This window comes from Narcine bancroftii, chromosome 14, assembly GCF_036971445.1.
Source record: "Narcine bancroftii isolate sNarBan1 chromosome 14, sNarBan1.hap1, whole genome shotgun sequence".
Lineage (NCBI taxonomy): Eukaryota > Metazoa > Chordata > Chondrichthyes > Torpediniformes > Narcinidae > Narcine > Narcine bancroftii.
In genome coordinates this window covers 48,846,835-48,874,536 of record NC_091482.1, presented here as the reverse complement: position 1 = coordinate 48,874,536, position 27,702 = coordinate 48,846,835, and the positions used below count along the sequence as shown (strand labels likewise).

Sequence of the window (27,702 nt, the reverse complement as noted above, 5' to 3'; positions counted from 1 at the left end):
GTCTGTAAAAGCTGCGGTTGAAGTAACAGCACACAATGCTGGAGGAACTCAGCTGATCGAACAGTGTCCTTTATAGAGCACATGATAAAGGGCACAAGTCCCAAACGTTGGTTCTGTATCTTTATCTTTGCTACATAAAGTCCACTGTCAACCTGCTGAGTTTCTCTAGCTTTGTTTTAACATTCTTGTGAATCTTTTTGTACACCCTTTATAGAACTGTGCCATTGTTCCAAGTGAGATCTCATCAACTTCTTGTACAGTTCCTGTGCTCAATGCTTGAACAATGAAGGCAAGTGTGCCAAATGCCTTCTTCACCACCCTGTCCACCCATGCTATTATTTTCATGGAACTAAGGCCTCTATATTTGACCTTTTCTAGGGTTTACGATCTAATCATAATTGATAATGATTTTATTGTCATGCGCATTGTACACTAAATAAACAACTAAAATTAAAAATACATAAGAAACACTAAAAATAGATAATAATTATTCACAGTTACTCTACTAGCAGGATGGCCAACCTTTTAATTTAGACATACAGCATGGTAACAGGCCACGAGTCTGTAACCTCCACCCCTGGTATGTATTCATGGGCCAAAATGGCCCGTTACTGAACCGTATGTCGAAATTAAAAATTAAAATTTGAGGTTGGAAGTGTAAGAAAAGAAACAGTGTTATAATAGTTCTTTTTGTGGTGTTGGATCAGTCCCTGATTAGTGTAACAAGGGGAGGTTCAAGAACCCGATGGCTGTGGGAAAGAAACTGTTGTTGAACCCAGAGATACTGGTCTTCAGGGTTCTGTACCTTCTGCCTGAAGGCAGCAGCGAGAAGAGGTTGCGACCAGGGTGATGGGCCTCCATATGATGCTTGCTGCCTTCTTGAGGCAGCACTTCACCAAGAGGTCTTCATTGTTCGGGGGGGAGTCGGAGCTTGTGATGGACCGAGCTAGGTTTGCTACCTTCCTGGCCACTTGAATGATCAAACCAGGCTGTAAGGCAGCCAGTCAGTGTACTTTCCACTGTGTAAGTAGAGTGAAACACAAAAGTCTGCAGTGATTGTAGTAAAAAGGCAGAAATGCTGGAGGAACTCAGCTGGTCTTACAGCGTCCATAGGAGGTAAAGATATATAACCGATGTTTCGGGCCTGAGCCCTTCTCCTTCCTTGAGGGAGGGCTCAGACTTTGCCCTAGGTTACCGTGTACTGAGCTGGAGTACTGCAAGGGGTTCTGGTTGCGGTGCGCTGTCGTACAGAAAGCAGACACAAGACTTAATGACTGATCAACAGGCTTTATTCCACTTGAAGTCCCTGCTGTGGTTAACTCCGTGTGACTGACCTCGAGGGGCCAGATGTGGCTTATATCCCGAGCGGATAATTGGCAGCCGACCGGGTGGGGCTTGATCCATTCAGGTCGACTGATTGACAGTCGGCCAAGTGTTGTCTTGTCCTCCAGTGCTCTTCCTGCAGGTACACAGGTCGCCCCCTGCGGTTGGCTAGCGGTGTATCACCACAATGGTTAGGATATTACAGGAAAGATTTGCCAGAAGCAAAGAAGGTGCAGAGGAGGTCGATGTAATCTGCATTCAGCCTGAGGTCAAGTGTGTACTAAAGGGCTGAGGGGGAATCATCCAGTTGGAGTAGAACGTGAAGCAGGCCTGAAGTTGAGACCTTCTCCACCACTCAGTCTTCATAAGGCAAGTGAGGAGAAAGTGTTGAATCACAGAAATAATGCACAGAAATGCTGGAGGAACTCAGCCAGTCTTGCTGCGTCCAGAGGAGGTAAAGATATATTACGACTGTGTTGGGCCTGAGCCCTTCTTCAAGGAATAAGCAAACAATTGGAATGCATCAGAGTAAAGACTGAAGACTGGCTGGGGGAGGAGTCCAGACCCACGAAAGGTGTTAAAAGGAGAGGTGAGAGTTGATTTTGGAGACAGAGGGGAAGGTGACTGGGGGAAGAAGGGGGGTGGGGCTTTAACGGAAACTGGAGAAGTCGGTGTTGTTGCCGCCCGGTTGGAGGGTGCCCAGACAGAAGATGAGTGTTGTTCCTCCAATTTGCAGTTGGTCTCAATCTGGACAAGCAGGTCAGCAAGGGAATGGGGTGGGGGAATACACATGCCTGAATTCAGTCCCGGAGTCAAAATAGAAGCAATAACATCATCTTACCCTTCACAGCCGACCTGGTGTCATATGAAGCTGCTTTAGTTTAGATTTCTGGTATCTTCAAAATTTTATGTTTATCTTCAATGTCTGCACTTTGGTGTTTTACACGTGATCAGTTTAGACCTGCAGCACGGTAACAGGATCTTTCGGCCCTTGAGCCCGTGCCACCCAATTGACCTACATCCCCCGTACATTTTGAAGGGTGGGAGGAAATCAGAGCCCCCAGTGAAAACCCACGCAGACACAGGGAGAGCATGCAAACTCCTTACAGTACGGGATTCAAACCTGTGTCGCTGGTGCTGTGACAGTGTTACTCTAACCATCTTCTCTATCTTAACTCTGGGAATAGATGAGCAATCAATATCCTTAAATGGCCATTGACCCCCACAGCTACTTAACCACACCTCCTCCAAGACTCTTCCTGATTCTCTGTTGTGCATCTCATTCGCATCTCTTCTCACAATGTCACTTTCTCCATCATGTTTCCTTCAACCGAAGTTTTTGTCTCTACTACAGAACTTTGGAGTTCACCCTTTCCATTTCCTGGGCCTCTGCTCTGATCTCTTCCTACCATCCGTAATGATAATGGGCCGCTAGTTTTTATATTCCATCTACCTACCCTCCACTTTCAATTCACTTCTAGTATAATGGCCCATCATTCCTTTTCAACATTTCAAATGCTCCTGGGTTCGTCTTGTCCACTCCTCAGTCTCCTATCTTACATGCAGTATAAATCCACGAGGTGCAAACTTCCCATCTAACTGTTCAGTGACATCTCCCATGGATATGTGCCACTCGGCGAGCTGCTGTCTCACAGCCGCAGAGACCTGGGCTCAATCCTGATCTGGGTGAAGATGGCATCTTCTCCCTGTGATTGTGCAACTTCTCCCCAGCTGCCCCTGTACTCCACAGATGGACAGGTCGGTCAGCTTATTGGCTTATTGAAAGGATTATAAGGGGAGAAAGTGAACCCAGAGTGATATGGAATGGGTAGCTGTGCTGTTTAATAAATGGATGCTATTCAAAAATATAACATAACATAACATAACAATTACAGCACGGAAACAGACCATTAGGCCCTTCTAGTCCGCACCGAACCAAACACCCCTTTCTAGTCCCACCTCCCTGCACAATGCCCATAACCCTCCATCTTCTTCTCATCCATAGACCTGTCCAACCTTTTCTTAAATAATACAATTAATACAATATACAATATACAATAAATAATACAATATGGGGCAGTTTTATCCTGAGAGTAGTTCCTAATCCCATTTAATTTTAGTTTTATGAAACCTGGTTGTGGATGAATCATTGGGTAGGCTTGTATAAATCAACCGCAATAACAAATCCTTTTATAAGCCTTAAACAGCAGTGGCTACAAACACCCAGGGACATTTTACATAATTAAATATACTATTGCTGCAGGATTGAGGTTAACCAAATCTCTCCAGACCACAAACTACATTCACGATAGTCCCTCTTGCCAAACACTTCTGCACACTGACACTAAAGGAATCAAATACTGTAAGTGGGAATGGAAATGATTATCGGGATAAAATTGCCCCATATTTTTGAATAGTGTCCATTTATTAAACAGCTCAGCTACCCATTCCAGATCACTCTGCGTTCACTTTCTCCCCTTATAATCCTTTCATTTCATCAAATATCGATGCTCACCTTAACGCTAGCCCTCAATGAAACGGGAGTGGCACGGTTAACGTGGCGGTAAGCGCAATGCTGTTACAGCGCCAGCGACCACGATTGGGGTTCGAATCCAGCGCTGTCTGAAAGGAGTTTGTATGTTCTCCCTGTACCTGCAAGGGGTTTCCTCCGGGGGCTCTGGTTTCCTCCCACCGTTCAAGATGTACCGGGATTGTCAGTCAGTTGGGTGTAATCGTGTAGCACGGGCACATGGGCCAAAAGGGCCTGTATGCCTAAAAAATTGTTTAAATTTAAAAAAGAAACATATATTGTATCCAGTTGTTCATGATTAGCATTTGGTTAATTCTCCACTCTAAATACTTCATTGAAAACTATCCCATGTCAGGAATGTTGTCTGGGTTCACTTAATGCGATTTCAACAAGTTTTAAATGTAATTCTTTGCCTGAACAAAGCAGCCGATTCCAAGGTACCATCAGTGAGCAGGTTTTTATGAGGTGCAGGAGATGGGAATTCAACGTGATAGCGGGTTGTTTGCAACAGGACTACAATATGCTTGACTGGTGTGAGGGAATTAATCTTTTAAGTTTGTAATAACGCATGAGGAACATAGAAAGATTAATTTAAGAGATCTGCTCATTGATCCTGACGAGGGAGAAAAGGGGAAGAGAGCAAAGGCAAAAGTGCCTTGGAGTTAGGGGAGTGGGAGACTGAGATCTGTGTTAGCTGAGAGAACAGACTGATGGGACACTGAGAATAAAGTTTCTGAAGGTGAGGATTGGTTGCCATATTAGCACTGATGTCAAAGCTTGTAAATAGTTTGTTTTCTTGCGTACACTGGACATACACCGACTACTCATCTTGAATTTAGGGTGCTGCTTCACAGAAGACGTAGGAAGAAGGGAAAGGTCTGAAACATTGCATCTATGGAGAGATAAAAATGAAGTCAGTTTCCATTTTTATTACTTTTATGTTTCAAATATCTTTGCATGGACAGCAATAGGAGCCATTACTATATCCGTAATACTTAGAAGCAGAATTCAGGCCATTCAGCCCATCGAGTCTGCTCTGCCATTCAAATTGTGGATGATGTATTTTTTTTCCCTTTCAACCCAATTTTCCTGCCTTCTGCCTTTGACTCCTTTCATCAAGAACCTATTGACCCCTCTGCTTTAAATTTACCCATTGACTTGGCCTCCCCAGCCGTCTGTGGTCACGATTTCCACAGATTCACCACCCTCAGGCTGAAGAAGCTTCTCCTCATCTCTGTTCTAAAGGGACACCCTTTTATTCTGAGGCTGCGTCCTCTTTTTCTAGACCAGCGGTTCTCAACCTTTCTCTTTCCACTCGCATCCCACTCTAAGTCGTCCCTGTGTCATCGGAGCTCTTTGATTAGTAAGGGATTGCTTAAGGTGGGATGTGAGGGGGAAGGGAAGGTTGAGAATCACTGCTCTAGACCCAATTGTTACTGAAATATTTTGCTTGAGAAAAATTGTCATTGGCCCAGTTCCCTTTGGAGTTCTGAAACCGTGCACATGACGAGTCAATGAGGTATGATTAAAAGAGTGGTTTTCAAACATTTTATTTCCACCCACATACCACCTTAAGCAATCGCTTACTAATCACAGAGCACTGATGGCATAGGGATTACTTAGAGTGGTATGTGAGTGGAAAGAAAAAGGTTCAGAACCGCTGTGACTCTCCAATAACTAGAAACATCTCTATTTCCACTCTATGCAGCCCTTTCAACATTCGGGATGTTTTGATGATATCCCCCACCCCTCATCCTTCTACAGAGTTAGAGCCATCAAACCCTTCTCATATGTTAACCCTCTTATCCCTAGGATAATTCACATAAGCAAGAGGACTATTTCCGATACCAGAGTATCTCTCTGAAGATATGGGGTCCATAATTACTTACAATACTCCGTATGGTCTGACCTTGTAAAGCCTCATCATTACACCCATGCTTTTTTATTCTAGTTCTTTCAAAATTAATGTGAGCGTTGCATTTGCCTTCCTTACCATCGACTCAACCTGCAAGGAAAACCTTCAGGAGATCCTTCAGGAGGACTCCTAACTTCCTTTGGACCTCTGCTTTCTGAATTCTCTTCCATTTAGAAAATAGTATGTGGCTTTATGGCTTTGACCAAAATGCATCACCATACAGTCCCCTACGCTGAATTCCATCTGCCATCAAGATTCCTTTATTGTAATGTAACAAAAACAGTCCAACATTACATGGAATTTGCTTTTGGCTGCCATAGGGCAGACAGATTTGCCATTGCCAGAGATTGCCTGAAGTGCTTCTTGCAGTCAGAGAAGCAAAAGAAAGTCCCCTCAGAGTTACTGTGTGTCTGTGCATTTGCCTCCAGTGCCCGCAGCCGCCCAGAGTCCAGTTCAAACCATCAGTAGCCCAAGCCCCAGATCCGAACCTTCAATACGACCAGAAAACCTCCAGCGCCCTTGGTACTCCCTTCAGCGTCAATCCCTCGACTGCAGTAGCCTGCCACCTTAATGGGTTCCTCAGCTCGCGTTGCCAGCAGCCTTGAGTTAAACCTGTGTGTTCTTCAGCCGCATAACCCCTCACTGGTCTGCCGATGTGGTCACCGTCCTGTGGGTCATCACCTCTCCTTCTCCCCCTCAAATGGGAGGGGTGGTCTCCCCATTTTCCAGCGCCCTGCACTAGTCCTCTATTTCCCTGGAGTCTGCAACCCCTCGTGGCCACTGCCGATCATAGGCGCCGCCATCTTGGGTACAGGCCCCACAGTCACAGTATCTTGAAATGAAACCCCCATCTGCTCCATTAACAGGCTAATTAAAGCCTGTACAGCACTGGGCTGGGCACTTTGTCTCCACTCACTGCTCTCTGCCGTAACTGCAGTGCCGCCATTTTTTTCTCCCTGTGCTCCTTTCCCAACCTGTCCAAGTCCCTCTGCAGACACCCTCCTTCCACCCCTCCACCTATCATCATATCATCGGCAGACCTGGCGACGGGATGACCAGTCCATCCCTGTTTATCGGAATTGCAATGGGAAAGCTCAACTGCCCTGAGAAGTAAAAAAGAAATCTGCTATGCTGAAAAGTGGTAATGACACAGATGGTGCTGGAAGAGTTCGGTGGCACCATCTATGGAAGCAATAAACCATAGAACAATGCAGCACGGAAAAAGGCCCTTCGGGTCTCTGCTGAACCACTTTTCTGCCTCGTCACCCTGATCTGCACCCAGTTCATAGCCCTCCCTAACCCTCCCATCTGCGTGCCTGTCCAAATTCTTCTTAAATGTTAAAATTGAGCCCGCATTCACCACTTCAGTTGGCAGCTCGTTCCATACTCCAACCACTCTCTTTGGGCTTTTGGGCCTGAAACATAGTTGGCTGACTATAGCCTTCCATGGAGGCTGGCTGACCTGCTGACTTCTTCTACTGAGTGCCACATTGCTGATCCAAATCAAGTCAAGTTTATTGTCATCCAATTGCATAAGTACAACCCATCTCCATTTCTCGGGGCAAAACATGCAGACGCACAACCAGACATTACAGGCAAACAATTGTTACGAGCCTAAAGGACCCCAAAGCCCAGCAGCAACAGATATTCACCACAACAAGTAGTTACTTAAACAAAATTTGTTTTTAATTACCTTTCAACATGAAAACAGAATCAAACTTTAACTTACCTCTATTAATTTAACTAACTCAACTTAACCCTCTCCTAATTCTAAGTGCATGTGTATGTAATGCGTGTGTGTAAATTTAAGAAATGTTCTTTGGTTCACAGTTCAATCTCACTTTTCATTCTTCCAAGTTCACTAGTTGCAGGCAATTCTTAAACTGTGCACAGAATTTAACATGTATAAAGTTCACCAGGCTTTGGTGCTCGAAAGGTCAATGTTTACCGCTCAGGAATGTTCTTGTAGGTTTGCAGAGAGAGATGTGTAATTTCAGGATTTTCACAACTGAGGTTCCATCATTAGTCACTTCAAGGTCTCGCTGATGAAACTTGCCCCACCAGGGCTCTCCAGATGATAACCTCTTTCTTTCAGGCTACTACAGTTCCTTTCTGTTCCCCTTATTCCAAGAGAAACATCAGACAGAGAGCACTTCCAGCCATCCGCCGCTCTGGATCTCCTGTTTCAGTTCCAACAAGCTTCTCCTGGCTTGTTACACCTTTCTGTGTCACACACAGTCAAAGACTCCCTTCTCTCTCTCAAAACTGCCAGCAGTATGTCCTTCTCTCTCTTACTTGCAAAACTCCTGACCACCTTCTGCAAACAATAGGAGTTAGTCTTCTGGTCCATCTGTTGTTTTAAGTAAACAATAACCTCTCAATGACATCTGAGTGAGCACTTTGCAGAGAGTTCAAAAGCCTTGCAAAAAGTTCCAAAACCGACAACCTGGCTCAGGTTGTTCTTCCAAGACAGTAGTCCATTCATTTCATGACATCATTTCAATTAGCACCTACTTGTAAAATGTGCATAGCATTCTCCATAGTTTCTGTAAAGGCACTAAATATGAATTATTCAGTATTTCAAATAAAATCTATTTTAAAGTGTGAGTATGTGACCTACTCTAATTTTACCAATTTATCTTCCAAAAACATTCCCAAATATTCCATCACACAATACATACACAGGACAAGTATTTCAGCTATACAAATAAATAAATATCGCTTCATGAGTATGAAAGTCTCGGATGGTTGATATGAGCAGTTCTTTTGGTCGCTCAGCATTCTCTCTGCCCGTGGGAAGAAGCTATTTCTCAGCCTGGCTCCGATACTCCTGTATCTCTTCCCCGACAGGAGCAGCTGAAAGATACTGTGTGCAGGGCACACCCTCTTCAGACCATGATTCTGGTGGATCACATTAATGGAAGGTGGGGGGGGGGGGGGGGAGAGACTCCAGTGAATTTCTACAACTGCACCTTCTAACACCATTAGTGACCTCCCTGTACTTTCACCACCTTAACCTTGTGTTTCTACCCTCTGTTTATAGCCCGACGTGGACAAAGCAGTCGAGGCAGCAAGGGCAGCGTTCCAGCAAGGTTCTCCATGGAGATGCCTGGACACATCATCCAGGGGAAGACTCTTATGCAAATGGGCTGACCTCATTGAGAGAGACCGACACATCTTAGCTGTAAGATAACATAAAATTCTGTGTGCCTGCCTAATTTGTGAGAAGGATACTCAACTTTACAGTAACCCACTGTGTACCCTCAGCTCTTGTATTTTGTCACCAGAGCAGTTTGATTAAAAGCTGCATTTATAAATCTCAAACTTCCAGTTGAATGTGAATTTAAATTAGATATTACACACTACAGACAAATTGTAATTATGAAATGTTACGTGGTTATAGCAATCCATCATACACAGTCCAGTGGTTCTCAACCTTTCTCTTTCCACTCACCTACCACTTTAAATAATCCCTATGCTCTATGATTAGTCAGGGATTGCTTAAGGTGGGATGTGGGTGGGAAGGGAAGGTTGAGAATCACTGCTTTAGACCCAATTGTTACTGAAATATTTTGCTTGAGAATAATTGCCATTGACCCATTTCCTTTGGAGTGATGAAACCATGCACATAACGAGCCAATGAGGGACGATTAAAACAGTGGTTTTCAAACATTTTCTTTCCACCCACATACCCCTTACTAATCACAGAGCACCTATGGTATCGGGAATACTTAAAGTGATATGTGAGTGGAAAGAAAAAGGTTGAGAATCACTGATACACCATAAAAACATATGACATATTGTTAATGCAAGCAGCATTTTTTAATCGAGTGATTTTGTATTTTAATGATATTCTGCATCTGAAAGTATTCAATAGTTGATTTTTGGGTGGTAAAAAATTGTCTATAAATGTTGAAGACTCATGAGATGTAGTTGGATAAATCACCTCCTCCTCAAATGAAGGCTCATCTGTGACTATTAGTTAATTTCATTCTTCATTTGTACTCATTTGAGTACTCCTCATTTGTCAGATAAGAAACTGGTGCTGATTTCACACAGTCGTAGAGACGTTGGGTCATGGAGAGATACGCCATGATTCCAAGCTGATCCTACGCTAAATCTCACATTAACCCTTGTTCGATCAAAACTTGCCAGGAACTCCCTGCATGGTTAATTGCCCACACTGAATGCCAGGCAAGAGCAAATGGGGCCACTGGTTGTGGTGACAGTGTGGACTACCCTGGAGATCAATCTCAGAGCATGATCCCTCTGCTACTGCTTCTCCCCTCCCATTGTAGTTCAGAGCAACTCATCAGTGAGGAAACTAATTCTCCCTCTTAAGGACAGTGTGGGGACACTGGGAGAGCCGGAACTTCCATTCATTATAGAAAGAACATCCTCCTGATAATATTGTAGACAAAATCCATTGTTTGAGCCACATTGTAGTTAATTACAGTGAGCCTATGGTCTAAGGAAAGAACCAATAACCATTTTGCATTATGTGTGTGTTTTGCTATGCTATGTGTAGTCATGAACATGAACTTAACTATAATACATCCTTGAATTATAGAAATACAGCACAAAAACAGGCCCATTTGGCCCCATTCCAGCAAGCCTGTATCCCTCCAAGCCTGTATCCCTCCAAGCCTGTATCCCTCCAAGCCTGTATCCCTCCAAGCCTGTATCCCTCCAAGTCTGTATCCCTCCGCCTGTATCCCTCCAAGCCTGTATCCCTTCAAGCCTTTCTCAGTATTTGTCCAATGGTTCCTAAGCGTTGTCATTGTAGCTACCCAACCAAGCCACCTCGCACCTCCTTCCACACATTCGCTGCCCTCTGTGCAGAAAATGTACTCCTCAGATCACCTCTAAATTCCTCCCCTCTCACCTTAAACATGTATGGTGTTTACACAGCCGCTGTTTAATGGGAAATTTTTGCAAAATTCCTGCAGCGCAGGTAGCATTAAAAAGTTCAGAATGGAAATGAGTGACTCATTCCCGTTGTGAAATGTTTCCTGTGGCAGCCCTAGACAATTTTGTGGACAGCCTGCAGTCTAAACTGAACTGCAGGCGGTCAGCAACAAGAGGCTAAATGAGATGTTCTGAGGAAAATTTACTCCTCAGATCTCCTTTAAATTTCTCCCCTCTTAATTCTTGACTCCCCTGACCTGGGGATAAATGATTCTGACTATCTATCCCATCGAAGAACCTCATAATTTTTGAAACTTCTATAAAGTCACCCGGGTAGCCTCCAGTTCCAGTGAGGATAAAACCAACCTCTCCTGACAACCACAGCCCTTGATTCAAGGCAAGATCCTGATCGATTCCTTCCATACTTTCTCATCTGCCACCACATCCTTCCTGGAGTGTTGCAAACAGAACTGTACCCAATTCTCTAAGTGCAAACTAACCAATGTTTTGTTCAACAGCCACATGATGTTCCTCTCTTATACTCAATGCCTCAGCCAATGAGGACAAGCATACCAATGCTTTATTCACTGCCCTACCACCTCTGTTGCCATTTTTCAGGGAATTATGGACTTTCCCCTCAAGGTCTCACTGTACATGGACCCTCCGAATGTTTCTGCCGTTGACTATACATGTCCCAGCAGAATTCGACCTCCCAAAATGCATTACCACAAAACTTTTCTGGATGAAATTCTATCTGACAGCTCTCTACCCAACTTTCCAATTGATCTTCATCCGACTGTATCCTTAAACAAAATTCTTCATTTTCCATGACTCCATCAATGTTTGGAGATTCTAGTGCTTCTACGGATTTGCAGCTGCAGCTTGGTTTGAGAGCTTGTGGAGGGCTGTTCATGGTAAGGGAGTGGAGTTACCTCATTGCTGGTACCCAAGAAGGAGAGAGTGCCTCAACGACTATCGCCCAGTAACACTAACATCTACTGTGATGAAATGCTCTGAGAGGATAGTCATGGCCAGAAATCCACAGAAGATAGAATATCGCTGGCTCTCTACTCAGCTCTGGATTACCGTGAAAACAGCAACTCTTCCATACAGCTGCTCTTCATCGATTACAGCTAGGCTTTCAACATCATTATTCCCTCAGTGCTGGTCAAGAAGCTCATGACTCTGGGCCTCTGTACCCCCCTCTGCAACTAGATCCTTGACTTCCTCATTGGAAGACCACGGTCAATATGAATTGGAAACAACGTCTTCTCCTCACTGATCATCAACACAGGCGCACCCCAAGGCTTAGCCCACTGCTCTACTCATTACACCCATGATTGTGTGGCCAGGCACAATTCCAATGCTATTACAAATTTGCCGATGACACCACAGTTGTCAGCAGAATCACCAACAACAATGTGAAAGTGTACAGGAGGGAGATAGATCAGCTCATTGAATGGTGCCACACCAACAATCTTAAACTCAATGTTAGCAAAACCAAGGAGATGATTGTGGACTTAAGGAGGAAGTCAGGAGAACACAACCCAGTCCTCATTGAGGGCTCAGTAGTGGAGAGGGTCAAGAACTTCAAATTCCTGGGTGTCAACATCTCCGAGGATTTGTCCTGGAGCCACCATGTTGATGCAATCATGAAGAAGGCTCATCAGCAGCTGTACTTTGTGAGGTGTCTGAGGAGATTCGGTTCGTCACCAAAGATTCTTGAAAACTTCTACAGGTGGACCATGGAGAGCATTCAGGCTAGTGGCTTCACTCCCTGGCATGGAGGCACCAACCCTCAGGACAAGAATAATCTCCAGAGGGTTGTTAACTCGGCCTGCGACATCACAGGCACCAGACGTCACTCCATTGAGGAGATCGACAAGAGGCGGTGTCTTAAAAAAGCAACCCCTAACCTCAAAGACCCTGACCACCCTGACTTCTTCACTCTGCTACCGTCGGGGAAATGGTACAGGAGCCTAAAGAGGCAGCACAAGGACAGCTTCTTTGCCACTGCCATCAGATTCCTGAATGATCAATGAACCAAAGACACTGCCTTACTTTTCGTGCACCACTATTTTTTATTTATTGTTGTAAGGTGGTATACATGAATGTTTGGACTGTGACGCTGCCACAAAACACTGAATTTCGTGACTTGTTCATGACAATTGATTCTGATTCTGATTAACCGCTGCACATCCAGTGATAGGATGGCTGTGCCTCCATTGGATCAGTGGCCTCTAGGCATGTGGGAAGGAAAGGTGGAGCTAACTCCTCATGTTGGAAGTGAGCATTGCCTTCTGCTTTAATGGTGTGAACATGACTGATGCTGGTCAATTCAAGTATGGAGCAGGTATGAAATGGGGTTGGTTGTTTTACAGAACCGAAGCTGACTCATCATCAGGGCACTTTCACTCCTAGTGTAGCAAAGGAAGTTGAATAAAAGCCTTTTTTAAGCATCTCCTGCTGTGACATCACAAACATCCAACCCACGCCGTAGATGCCGAGGTCAATCCACAGGACCACAAGAGTGACAGAGAGGATCACTGGGGTCTCCCTCCACCCCACCCCCCTCGACATGATCTCTGAAGGGGTCGTGAAAAATCATTGAGGACCCTTCCACCCCGCACACAGCATCTTTCAGCAGCTCCCATCGGGAAAGAGATACAGGAGGATCAGAGCCAGGACCACCAGGCTGAGGGACAGCTTCTTCCCACGGGCAGTGAGAATGCTGAACGACCAAAGGACCTGCTCACACTGACCGTCCGAGACTTTCATATCTACAAAACAATATTTACTTATTTTTATAGACAAAATACTTGGCCTGCATGACACGCAGTAAATAACTCGAGAAGCTGAGATTGAGTCACAGGCTTCTATTCACAATGGACAAGGACATCATCCTGTGTTGTGGCCTGGGCTTTCTGGGGAAGGTTCAGAGGGTTGGAGGCTTTATACAAGGTCAAAAGAGGGAGGGGCTGCAAGTACAGTCACAGGACGGGCGCGGAGCCAGGTAATCAGGAATACGATACAGTTCAGTAGTTCACCACACTGCATGTGTATTGTTTGTCTGTACGAGTGTTATGTCTGATTGTGTGTCTGCGTATTTTGTACGGAGGACCGGAGAACACTGTTTCGTCAGGTTGCACTTGTACATCCAGATCTCAATAAACTTGATTTGACTTTCTTTCAAAACAGAACATTACAGCACAGAAACAGGCCCTTCATTGCTTCTAGTCCATGCCAAACTATTATTCTCCCTAGTCCTGCACCTCGACCATAAGCCCTCCATACTCTTCCAGCCCATCCATGCACCTATCCAAATTCTTCTTGAAAATTAAAATTGAGCCCACATTCTCCACTTTCCATTAGATACAACTTCAGCCATCTGAAGGTTTGACTGCGAAGTTTTGCCTGAGGTCCTTGGTGCCACACACAGTCAAAGGAACTTGGCATTCAACACCGAAACCTTATCTGAATTTCAGCTCTTACCTTTCGTGTCTGGTGCAAGACCAAAGGTTGCAGGTTTTGCAGTTCACTCGGCAACAATGAACAGTTTATTGCCAGTTGGGTATTGATAATGGCAGAACCATGATCCCTACCTGCTTCAAAGGTGCCACCATTGTCCCCGTGCTGAAGAAATCGTCTGTGTCCTTCCTCAATGACTACTGCCCTGTTGGACATCTGCATCGTCATGAAGTGCTCCGAGAGACTCATCATGGGGCACATCAAGCTCCTGCTGCCCCCATCACTGGACACCTTGCAGTTCACATACAGACCCAACCGCTCTGCAGAGGATCCTATTGCCACCACCCTCCATCTAGCCCCACCCACCTTGAAAACAAGGACTCGTATGTTCGAATGCTGTTTACTGTTTCATTCAACACAATCGTACATCAGTACCTGATGTACCCTTTGCAATTGGATACTTGACTACCTGTTGGGGACACCTCAAGCATCTGGATCCAAGGCCATCATACTGAGCATGTGGGTGCCCCAGGGCTGCATTCTTAGCCCACTGCTATTCACTCTGCTGACCCACGAGTGTGCAGCTAAACACAGCTCGAACCACATCATCAAGTTTGGTGACGATACGATCGTAGTGGGCCTTATTAGTAAGAATGACAAGTCAGCGTACAGAGATGAGGTGCAGTCACTAATGGACTGGGGCAAAGCCAACAACATGTATCTGAACGTTAATGTTAAGAGATGGTTGTTGACTTCACAAGGGCCTGGGGAGACCACATTCCACTGACCATTGATGGCTTCACAATTAAGGTCATCAAGAGTATTAAGTTCCTCAGCGTGCACTTGGCGGACAATCTCACCTGGTCCTTTAACACCAGCTCCATAGCCAAGAAATCCCAGCAGCGCCTCTACCTTCTGTGAAGGCTGAGGAAAGTTCATCTCCCACCCCCTATCCACACTACATTCTACAGAGGATGTACTGAGAGTATTCTGTGCAACTGCATCACCACCTGGTTTGGAAGCTGTACCACCTCAGACCACAGGGCCCTGCAGAGGATAGTGAAGTCAACGGAAAAGATCATTGGGGGCTCTCTTCCTACCATGAGGGACATCGACAACACTCGATGCAGGCGAATGGCAATAAACATTTTGAAGGACTCTACACCCCCCCCTCACATAAACTGTTCTCCCTTCTACCATCTGGTAGGAGGTACTGCAGCACTCAGGCCTTTATGTCCAAAGTGGAAAACAGCTTTTACCACCAAGACATCAAGTTCTTTAATTTCCAGAACATATATGTATAATATACCGTGGACTTCTATTCTAACTTATATTTATGTAAATCTGCTCTGTGGTCCTAGAGAAACGTTATCTCACCTTTACTGTGCGAGCATGGTATGAACAATAAATAAGGTGATTGACTTGGCTCGTGAGGCTTTGCATCACTTTACTGGTAACAGGGGTACTGCTGGCAAGGTTAGATTTATTCTGGGTCTCTTTGGATGTTCTGGTTTAATTCTGTATTATAGGCACCTCCATGCTCTACAGTCATCCACATTACCACCAGCCACCACAACGTGGCCACTCAGGAGCGCCCCATCAATGTGGAGAAGTCCTGGGCCCCACAAACAGTCCACAATTCAGCTCCGTAACCTCGGTGAGACATCCGCTTGAGCAAGTCTGCCAACTTCCCCCAGTCGGTCCTCCATGCCAGCCAGCAGAGAGCAACTGCATACATGCATGAAATACCAGGGATCACCACACATGGCAATGGGTTTATTGTAATATACAGAGATACAACCAAAATTCCCACTTGTTGCAGCCAAACAGCCAGACACACCAATTCCAATCATTTACATTAAATTACTGAAGTACAAAATAAATATGGTCAGGAACACCAGTTCTTAAATCTGATCACGGGTGCGCTTGACATGAGCATAAAATATGAACACAAAAGCCTCAGAGATGGTCTTGAATTCATAAGGTGACTGAATCATTGCAGCTAGATATAGCTAGTCTTCCAAACACAACGATCATTATTTCTATATCAATTCAGAGACCTTTTAAAAGTGGACAATCCAGACCAGATTCAGACCGAGCAAGGATTCTGGCTTCCCCACCCTGAGAGCATTAGATCGTAGAACAATTATCTTTATTTTCTGGTGCCCCCTCAACTATTACCAGGCTTTATGTCACTCTGTTTCCCGTCAGCCAGGGTTGAGCTTCAACATGCGATGTTGGCGTTGATGCTAAAAACACACAAGGCTGGAGAAACTCAGCAGGTCAAACAGTGTCCTTTATCTAGCAAAAGATTAAGATAAATCACCAATGTTTCGGGCTTGAGCCTTTCATCAAGGGATGGAAAAATATCGGCAGGCTCAAGCCCAAAATGTTGGTGATTTATCTTTATCTTTTCTAGATAAAGGACACTGTTTGACCTGCTGAGTTTCTCTAGCGTCGTGTTTTTACTTCAACCACGGCGTCTGCAGCCTTTCGTCTTTTACTTGGTATTAATGCTGCACCCCATAACTTTGTGGCTACAATGAGCAACCATCCGGTTGTCCACTTGAAGAGTGCCATGGTTTCTTTTTCCCCCTGAGAGCAACAAGCATAGAATAAACTGTTAGGGTTAATAGAATCATACAATTATCCCACATCACAGCACAAGATGTCAAGTCAAATTAATTTTCACTAAATGAAGGCAGATTGTTGCTGGGATATATTTCCATGAAACAAAGGCCTTTATAAATTAAAGGAACGGTAAACAATGGGGTATCTGAGGATTGGATAAACCCTTTTGTGTTGGTGATGATTCTATTACCAAAAAAGAGAAAAATGATACAACCTCAATACAAATACTCCCTACAAGAAAAAAATAGCAGAGAGTCATTCAATAGCAAATAAATAGCTGAAAGTGAAGTTCAAGCGCACCTGGCCAGAAGCACGTAGTTTGAAAACTTCAAGTTCTTTTCAAATTGGCCTGAATAAAGCACGAAGCCAACTTTGACAATTGCAAATATTTAGTCTGTCAGCAGCTTCCTCCACCGTCGTTAAGCGCAACGATGGAATCGGCCTGCTCATATTGAGATCACTTGGTCAAAAGGTGCTCCATGCGTGGAAGCTTGCACCCCTCTGGAAAGGCTGTCTGTGAATGTTCAGGACAAGGGGGTTGTCATTGTGTAGTTAAAGGGTGGCATGGTTGGCGTAGCAGTTAGCGCAACGCTGTTACAGCGCCAGCGACCAGGGTTCGAATCCCGTGCTGTCTGTAAGTAGTTTGTACATGGGTATCCTCTGGGTGCAAGGGTTTCCTCCCACCATTCAAAACATTCCAGGGTTGTAGGCCAATTGGGCGTAATTAGGCAGCCTGGGCTTGTGAGCCGAAAGGGCCTGTTACTGTGCTGTATGTCTAAATTTTAAAAAAATAGAAATGAATTAAATGTATAGCACAGGAACAGGCCATTCAGCCCAAGTGTCTGTGCCCAAGTTAACAGGAAACTGCTCCTTGCGCAAGATTCCTCTCTGGCCTGAATATTCATGTGCTACCTTAGGGGTGTCAAACTCAAATTCACGGAGGGCCAAAATTAAAAACTTGGACTAAGTCGAGGGCCGAACTAAATATTTATTGAAAATTTTCAACAACATCTGCATGTTTTCTCTTCTTTCAACATATGTAATGTTAAACTTTTTCTTATTAAAATAAATGTTTAATAATAGTTTTGGATAAACTCTTTCATTGTCATTGTCATTGGCCCATTTCCTTTGGAGATCTGAAACCGTGCACATGACGAGATGATTAAATCATGAGGGATGATTAAAGCAGTGGTCTTCAAACTTTTTCTTTCCACTCACAGACCACCTTAAGCAATCCCTTACTAATCACAGAGCACCAATGGCACAGGGACGCGAGTGGAAAGAAAAAGGTTGAGAACTGTTGTATTGTGATAACTCCACATCTGATTAGGTTAATTGTTAGGCAAGTGGTCAGAGAAGGAACCCCCCCCCCCCACCCCAAGAAAGGCTTAAATCACAGGAACAAAATAAGCTTCCGTCTCACTGTTCCCAATCTTACACACAGTCCTGATGTGGAATGTGGTGTCGCAGCTCCACGTTCACCCAAGTTCAGGTGCTGTCTGTGTGGAGCTTGTACGCTCTCCCCTTGTCTTGGACCAACAGGTCGGTCGCCTGACGAAGGCACCCGAACCCCCCGTTGAAACGCCGGCGTCCGGGGCGGTGGAGGAATTGGCTGAGAAGAGCGTGTTGCTCCCATCCACCCCTCCCATGGTTGGAGAGGGATTAAACTGCAATCTCACGGCGCTGGGCTCGTCTCCAACAAAAGGAGCAGGAGGCAGGGTCCGCCGCGCACAGAGCGAGGGGGAAGGCATCGCCAACGAGACGTTCGGTCCGGCGTCGCCGCTGAAGCGCAGACCCAGCGAGGATGGTCCCCAACTCCAGCCGCGTCTGTGTGTCCAGGAGCCGGGCGGGCTGAGTGCAGCGCTCCGATCCCCGGGATTCGGGACTCTGAGATCCCTCCACACCTCCGGCATCTTCATTTTCACCTTCAGTGTGCATGCGCCATACTGGCGCGGCGGCCAGCGGGCCAACTCTAATATATATTTAATATGATCTTGCGGGCCAAATATAATTATATCGCGGGCCAAATTTGGCCCACGGGCCAGAGTTTGACATGTGTGTGCTACCTGATCCTTGGCAACTTGGTTCGTGACGGGGTCATTGGTGGTGACCTGGACAGTGAATTGAATTGAACACTTTTATTGCCACATGTGCAGAGGAGCTTTGTTTTCCTGACCATACAGGCAGCTGTGGAGCTCCAGCACCCATTTGGATCCAAAGGAAAAAGTTCAAAGAACATGGAAGCAGGAATAATTGTGACAATGGTAGCTTTAAATTTTAACAATAGCATTAACATTGGCGTTACAGGGAAGTCAAATTTAAAATTGAAATTAAAAAAAAACAGTTTTTGTCTGGAAGTGTCCTGATCCCTGCTTTCTCTGTCAAATGTGGCCAATATTAATTATTATAATGTTAGACTCCTTCAGCTCGCTCTTCTATACTAACCAACCGTCTCTACCAATCTCATCTCCTCTACATGGTTCAATGAGAAGAATAGGCTGATGTTGAATCAAGGTCTGTCCTCCCCTGATGAATGAGTCCTCTGTCTCGCCACAGCCGAGATGAAGGAGAAGCCTATCTAAGGTGAACCCCTATAAGGCAGTGGGACCATGCAACATGGCTAGTCTGGTCCTGGATGACTGTGCAGACCACTTGACAGAAATCTTCAACAGCTCACTGAAGCCATCCATCATTCCTGCAGGATTCAAGGCAGCCCAGAACCTAAGAGGGTGACAGTAACAGACCTGTTTTGAGCATCTGGTGATGCACCAGGCTGCTGTTCATCGACTTCAGCTCAGCATTTAATCCTTTCATTCCCCAGAGGCTGGTGGAGAAGCTGTCCATACTGGGACTCATTGCCCCTCTCTATAACTGGATTCTGGACTTCCTAATGGAAAGAGCACTGCCTGTCCAGGTCGGCAGCAGAACACCGTCACACTGAGCACTGGCACACCTCAGGGCTGTGTGCTGAGACCGCTCCTGTTCACGGTACTGGCCCACGACTACATTGCCAGATCCAGCTCCCACAGTGTCATTAAGTTTGTAGATGGTACCGCAGTCGTCGGCCTTGTCAGCAACAACAGTGAATTACGCTACTGGATAATCTTATGATATAGTGTGAGAGTAACACCTGAATTACAACCTAGACAAGATGAAGTAGGTGATCGTAGACTTCAGAAGGACCAGGGTTGACCATCTTCCACTACACATTAATAACTCAGAAGAGAAGAGAGTGGAGAGCGCCATGTTCCTTGGTATCCCATTAACTATGGCCTATTGTGGACACTCAACATCTCCTCACATGTCAGGAAAGTGCCATAGTAACTGCATTCCCTGAGAAAATGGAGGCAGGCAAGGATACCGGCCACCATCATGTCAACCTTCTACAAGAGCTCTATTGACAGCATCACACAATGCGGTACAGTTGCTCCAGGTCAATCCACAGGACCATAAGAGCTTCAGAGAGGATCACTGGTGTCTCCCTCCCCCCATCAACATGATCTACCAAGATCGTTGTTTGAAGAGGGCTCGCAAAATCATTGAGGATCACAGCATCTTTCAGCTACTCCCATCAGAACATGAGGGTGCGCAAAATCGTTGAGGATCACAGCATCTTTCATCAGAATGTAAGAAATAGGAGCAGGAGTCGGCTATCCAGACCATCAAGGCTGCTCCGCCATTCAATTAAATCGTGGCTGATATGATGATAAGCTCAGCTCCACCAACCTGCATTTTCCCCTATCTCCCTTAATTCCTCACTATCTAAAAATCTATCCAACCATGTCTTAAATATATTGCTTCAGTGGGCAGTGAATTCCATAGATTCTCCCCGGTCTGAGAAAAGCAGTTCCTCCTCATCTCCGTCCTAAATCTACTGCCTCAAATCTTGAGGCTGTGTCCCCTAGTTCTAGTCTCCCCCACCAATGGAAACAACTTACCTACCTATCTGTGCCTTTCATAATTTTTTACGTTTCTGTAAGGAACAGAAGAACGCCATTCAGCCCATCGAGTCTGCTCCGCAACTCCACCCTGCGCTAAACTATTCTCACATCTAGTTCCAATTTCCAGCCTTGATACCCTGACTAAGCAGATACCTATCAATCTCCTTAAACTCCCCCACTGATTGGGCCTCCACAGCTGCATGTGGCAAATCCACGATCTCTTCTCAAGATTTCCTCACATTCTTCTAAATTCCAGTGAGTACAGTCCCAGATGACTTGATCCCTCCTCATTGGCTAACCCCCACCCCTCTCATCTCTGGAATTAACCTGGGAAAAAGATACAGGAATATTAGAGCCAGAACCACCAGCGCAATAAACAGCTTCTTCCCACGGACAGTGAGAATGCTGAACGACTGAATTAACAGCTCACGCTAACCCTCTGAGACTCCACTATTTATTAATCAATATTTATTTATTTGTGTATATCCTTGTTCTGCATATGTATCATTTGCCTGTATGTGTGTTATATCTGGGTGTGTGTCTGCGTGTTTTGCACCGAGGACTGGAGAACGCTGTAAATAATAAATAAACATGAACTAGATTTACCAGCTGATTTGCTGATTCAAACACTCATCTAGATACTTCTTAAATAGTTTCCACCTTTTTCGGCCGTGTGTTCACCCTCCAGGGGTAAAAATTCTTCAAGCCTTGTTCGTTCGGTTTGCTGTGTGAAAGTTGGCTGCTGCAGGAAATGGAAACAGTGATGGCGTCTCAAAAACACTTGGTTGACTGTAATATTCCGAATGACAATACACAAGTGTATTTATTTTATCCAGCTCAGCTGAATGTGACCAAGCTTCAAAATTTACAAAGTTCTCATGGTCACTGAAATTACGAGCAAGACAGAAATGCATTTTTGCCTTTTATTTTCACTTTTCTTGATATTTCTTCAATATGCAGGGGCCATTGGAAGGCAGAAAGTTTGGTGCCAATTCGTCCATCCCACTTCTTGTAGTGGCATCAGCAGGGAAGGTGCTCTGGGATGTCAAGGAGTCTCTGGTTCTGAGAGTGCACCGTGCCTGAGTACATCTGTGGTTCAGGGTTGCTTCAAGCTGTCATGGATGGCTTGACAAGTATCTTTTGATGTAGTGATACTGCCACAGTCCTACCGAAACTCCGCTGAGGCATATACCCGGCGCTGAGCAACTTGGCATGGAGCCACAGTCACAGATGTCTCGGCCGCGAGTCTTCTTTAACACTGCTGTTTCCCAAGGGTGTAGGGTATCATCAATTGTACACAGTCTGAATTAGGACAAGCCTGAGAACTAGATAAGGATAAAAGTTGATGTGCAGATAGTGGTGGTGTCATTCTGGACAACTGCAGGAGATACTGGGAAATGGATTACAATTCAACCTGTTCAACAAAGATGAAAGATTTATAGATGCTTGATAGAGAAACCCATCTATTGATCTTGGATGATTAAAGCAGTAAACACGATAAGCAGCAGGTGTTACAATGTGGCATATACAAGAGTGTCAATTTAGCCATTCATTCTTAATGTAATGATTCTTTTACCTGGATAATTCAAGACATTGTTGCTGTCATGATGAACCTCAGATGCAGGAGGAGAGTGAGTGAGAAAGTCAGGATCACCCATGAGGCAGAGTGAGTGTATTCGTTATTTGTTTGTAAGCTGTGGTAAATCAGTGCCGTTACAAGATATAAATGAGGAGATGTGTGAGGTTTGATAGTACAGGATACTATCACCAATGTTTATATTTGTATATATTTACATATAGTGGTAGTGATTGGCTGAGAGCTTTAGCCACACCTACTGGCCAGGTCATAAAGGGCTGCACCCAACCAGATCCAGGTCAGTCTGGACTGGTCGATCTCGATGTACTACACTCCAGTCTTTTGTTAATAAAAGCCTTGGTTTGAGTCAACAAGTCTTTGAGTCATTCGACGCACTACATGGGGCAAGGAAGGTCTGCCAGGGTGGGGGGGGGGAGCTGTTAGCCTTTTATGTGGGGCAGAAATGGTGTGTTGGAGGCTTCCAACTCCAGTACATGGGTGGGACAGGGGAGCATGAGCTGGGGTTCTCCGGTCCCTGATACGCTGAAGAGGGCCTCAGAGAGGTGACCAATACTGCTGGAATCTGCTGATGGACCACCAGTAGCGCCCACCTCAGCTCTATTCCAGCATTGGGACAATGAACATGGACCAGCCCGATGCTTACCTCTGCATGTCCATCAAAATGCCGAGATTGCCCTGCAGCCAAGAATGAGAGTCCTTTGCTCGAGCTGAAGGACAAGGCTCACTTTAGGAGCCATTTGTGCCTTGATTGCCTTTGTGTTGGTGAGCGTGAATATTTCTTGAAACTGATCCATTGAACATTCTGACCATATAACATTTTTGGTTGAAGATCACATACAGAAAAACATGAGTCATGTGCCAAATAATATTAAGCCAGGCAGTTTTCAACCATCTTTGGTGTCTTTAGCCAGCTGTTTAAAGCCCATACAGAGCCGATGGCAGTTGGACTGGGCATTTGGACCCCACAGAGGAGTGCTGAGACTCCACTCCTGGCTCTCCACACCTGTTTATTTTTCTAATAGGTCATTGAAAATGAGCAACGGGCCGTAGTTGGCCTGGGGGCCATAGTTTTTCCACATCTGCTATGAAACATGGACCATAGAGGAAGTCTGGCCCAGATTGTGCTATGGTGAACCAGTAAGGACCTAGGCCAGTGGTTCTCAACTTTTTGTATTCCACTCACACACCACCATCCTGTGCCATAGGTGCTCTGTGGTTAGTAAGGTATTACTTAAGGTGGTACATCACCAGACATGCCAAACAGCTTAACCTGAGCTGTCTCCACAGTCTCCATATCAGGTGGCAGGACAAAGTCCTCGACACGGATATCCTGGAATGAGCTGGGCTCTGCAGCATCTACACCCTCCTGCTGAAAGCCCAAGCCAGGTGGGCTGGACGTGTGGTCAGAATGCCAGACTGCCGATTGCCTAAGCAGCTGCTTTATGGAGAACTGGGTCAGGGCAAGCGCTCAGTCAGGGGGGCAGAAGAAACGTTTCAAAGACTGCCTCAAAGCATCCCTCAAAGGTCTGGGTGTCGACATCAACACCTGGGAGACCCTTGCCCTTGACCATCCAGCTTGGTACAGCAAGATCACCACAGGAGCCCGTGCAGCTGAAGTCAGGCGCATCATCGAGGCGCAACAAAAGCATGCTATATGCAAGGCCCGAGCAGCATCCACTGCCACGACAGCTCTCACCCACTTTTGTCCCACATGTGAGCAAGCCTTCAAGGCCTGGCTTGGCCTCACCAGTCACCTTTGGACCCACAGCCACCTATCTCCAATTTGACTTTGAAGCCATGGTCATCTTCGACTATGAAGGACGAACAACAACAACATGAATGGATAAAAAGAAGATTGAGACCCATTGCTCTAGGTGCAATGCTCTCAGTAAAAAGCCTTTCCTGCAGTTCGCTGAAGGGCTGGGATTCATGCTGAAGAATGAACTCCACTTTTCTGGTCAGCAACCCAAGGCCCACCAGGGGGACAGCAGCAAGAGCGCTAATCCAGTGGCAGTCTCAATCAAGGAAACTGTCATGTGGAGTTGCCGATCTCTGCTCCAGGAAACCTCTACCCTCTCCTGGGCTGGAGGCTCAGTTTCTCATGTGGATTGCTGGAGCCTCCTGGAAGCCCCTTGGTAACCAGAATCTCAGTGACCATTGTTAGGAGTAACCATTGCACTGCCCTTGCAGTGAGAGAAAAGCTGAGAACACCTGCAAATGAGGACAAGAGGGAGCAACTTCAGGACAGAAGACACCCATTTAAAACAGAGAGGCGGAGGAATTTCTTTGGCCAGAGAGGGGCGAACCTCTGGAATTTGGTGCCACGGTCTCTTGCGGTGGCCAGATTGTTGGGTGTCAGGGTTCAAAGGTTATGGAGAGAGCAAAGCCATGGGGCTCAGCTCGCCGAGTAGACTAGATGGGCCAAATGGCCTACTTCTGCTCCTATATCTTATGGCCTGTTGATACCTTCATCAAGCCTAAAGTGGCTTTTTGTCAGGCATCAGTGCTGGCATTTTGAATCCTCCTACAATTGTAAGCTCATATCGAGCATACACTTCTCCATATGACCCATTGTTCCAAATATCCAATCGAAGAGATTCTGACCAGCTTTAGGAATGTAAGTTGCTCATACAATGTCATTACAGCCCCAGCAGCCTGGAAATGAATCTGCCGCTGTTTATAAGAAGTTTGTTCTTTTACCCCCCTGCTTGCATGTGTATTCCCCTGGGTGCTCTGGTTTCCTCCCATGTTCCAAAGTAGGTCAATAGGACATTTGTGTGTGTTTGGGCAGTGCAGGCTCATGGGGCAGAAGGGCATCTAACCGTGCTGTATCTCCAAATTAATTAAAACTTTACAACGGGATGTGAGTAACCAATGAACAAGCAAGAAATATTGGCCCTTTGGAGAAATCACATTGGGAGCTCGAAGTTGGTATCAATAATGTCCTCTTCATTATTTTGTCAGAAGTGGGAACTGATATTGGCACGTTGTTCCATTCCCTTCCAATGATGTGCCACTGTGCAGCCACACAGCAAGATCAGAACAAGCATTGAGTTTAAAATTGGCCAGGAATATTTCTATCCCAAAAATAGTCATCGCCACAACTTCCCCCAGGATGATATCCCACTCAGTGGGTGCAGTTTAATTGTACCTGTTTTCAGGGCAAACCAATTTATTGTCTAATGGATTCTGAATTCACTGCTTTTTTTTTAACTTGTCAGACCCTCGAAACTTTGGACACAGGGAAACCTTTTCTGCAATCATTTGCCATCGACTTGGAAGGATGTATAAGAACATTGCGTTACTATGCTGGCTGGGCAGATAAAATCCAGGGGAAGAGCATTCCAGTGGGTGAGTCTCTCATTTAAGGTGGAGTTTCACTGTTTACATTCAGTAACACTCCTGTACCAACCCTCAACATTACGTTCAAGGGAGTCCTTCTTCAGCCTTGATCACCACAGGAACATTTTTGTTAGTTTCTGGACCTTCGCACCAATCACATGCAATTGCTTGTACCAAACAGCTCAACATTTCCCCCAAGTCATTTGATGAAGAGTAATTCTGACTGGCTCCTCTGACAAAAGGCTCAGGCCCAAATGTTGGCCACCATCTTCTTCCTCTGAATATGTGTGACCACATTGATGCATTGCACTTGACCCCAGCATCTGCAAATTTTCTTGTTTATCTCTAACAGTCACACTGACCTCTTATCCAACTCATGTTTCTATTTTTGATTTGTTCTTGACTATGTGTGCAGTGTGGACTGTGTGTGTGTGTGTGTGTGTGTGTGTGCAGAGGAAGATATGTGTGTGCAGGGTGGACTGTGCGTATGCAGAGTGGGGTCTGTGTGTGTACAGAGTGGGGTGTGCATGTGCAGAGAGAGGTCTGTGTGTGTGTGCGATGGGGTGTGGGCAGTGGTGGCCATCACTGTGAGTGCTGAGAAAAACCAGGACCAAGGGTCACGGTTTAAGGGGAAGTTTTATAGGACTGAGATGAGAAAAGATTTCTTCTCTCAGAGAGTGGTAAATCTGGAATTCTTTGCCACAGTTGAGGCTGGTTCCTTATCAATATTTAAGAGAAGGTTAGATTTGGCCCTTGTGGCTAAGGGGATCAGGGGGTATGGGGAGAAGGCAGGAACCGGGCACTGATCAGCCATGATCATAATGAATGGTGGTGTAGGCTTGAAGGGTCAAATGGCCTCCTCCTATACCTATTTTCTATATAACTAAACACCACCCTCTGGAGGAACACAGGGAGTCAGGCAGCATCTACAGAAGAAGTTGTGGACTTCCACAGAGCCAGGTTGGCTGTAGCTGCAGTAACTCTGAGAGACTTCGGAGGCCGGCGCAGGCTTATATCTCAGAGGGTGATTGACACCTGACCGGTGGGGTTTGATCCATTCAGGTCGACTGATTGGCAGCCGGCCAGGTGTTGTCCTGTCCCCTTACACTCCTGCAGGTACAGAGTTTTCCCCCTGCAGTAGGCCGGTGGTGTACCATCACAGAAGTTTTACCAAATGTTGCACCTAACACTCCTGACCCTTCACCATGGATGGAAACTAGAAGAGAGCAGCGAGGGTCACACCCAGTCCACACCCATGACACAGCGGTTGCAGAGTCTCGACCAGAAATGTCAACTTACGCCTCTCGCCTCCACAAAAGCTGCTCGACCTGCTGAGTTATTTCAGCATTCTGTTTTCAGTTTCAGAGCATCTTCGGTCTCTTTTGTCTTTGAATGGTTGAATATTTGGTTGATGATGAATTTTGGACTGTTTACATCATGTGGGTAAGCTTGACGCAGGAGATACAGCACACATGAAAAATCTCGCCCACAAATGAGTGAATGAAGATTTTGTCGGGGACCAGGATATCCACTGACGTGTGCACAATTGGCTCACTCTACGTGAACCCAATATTCAGCTCCACAACGCCTCTTTCTGGCATTGTTCCAATGAATTTCTCAGCTATATGTTTACTGCCTCATCACATAATGACAGGTTGAGTAAATGTTTCCCTGGTGTTTGTTCCAATATCCTAAGGTGCTTTGAAATGCCACAGTTGTAGAAGAATGTGCAAAATCAATTTTTGGAGGGTTGTGTTTTAACAGTGGTTTATGCTAAATAAATTATTTTATGAAGAAATGCTGAAATAAAAAATGGCCAACCGTTGTTTTTTCTTTTGCATTTGCAGATGGAAATTTTGTTACGTTTACAAGACATGAGCCAATAGGTGTCTGTGGGCAAATCACTCCAGTAAGTTGGTCCAAGAAACCCACTGCAAGAATTTCTATTTTGTTCCAAAATTGTTCAACTGAAAGAGAATTGCTCAATTAAAATGAAATTGTGCAACGGCATTAGAAGTGACTTAATAGAGGTGTGTTAAATTATGAG

General features: G+C 45.4%; 1 protein-coding gene across 2 annotated transcripts in view; it reads left to right on the top strand.

Annotated features, from left to right (window-relative positions):
- The window catches only part of aldh1a3 (aldehyde dehydrogenase 1 family, member A3), a 109,307-nt gene that overhangs the window by 44,525 nt on the left and 37,080 nt on the right, over positions 1 to 27,702 (top strand). For both annotated transcript variants that reach the window (XM_069912076.1, XM_069912077.1), the window contains exons 3-5: positions 8,812 to 8,952; positions 25,535 to 25,664; positions 27,503 to 27,564. In XM_069912076.1, coding sequence (XP_069768177.1) covers positions 8,812 to 8,952; positions 25,535 to 25,664; positions 27,503 to 27,564 — 333 coding nt within the window. The remainder of the gene's footprint in view (positions 1 to 8,811; positions 8,953 to 25,534; positions 25,665 to 27,502; positions 27,565 to 27,702) is intronic.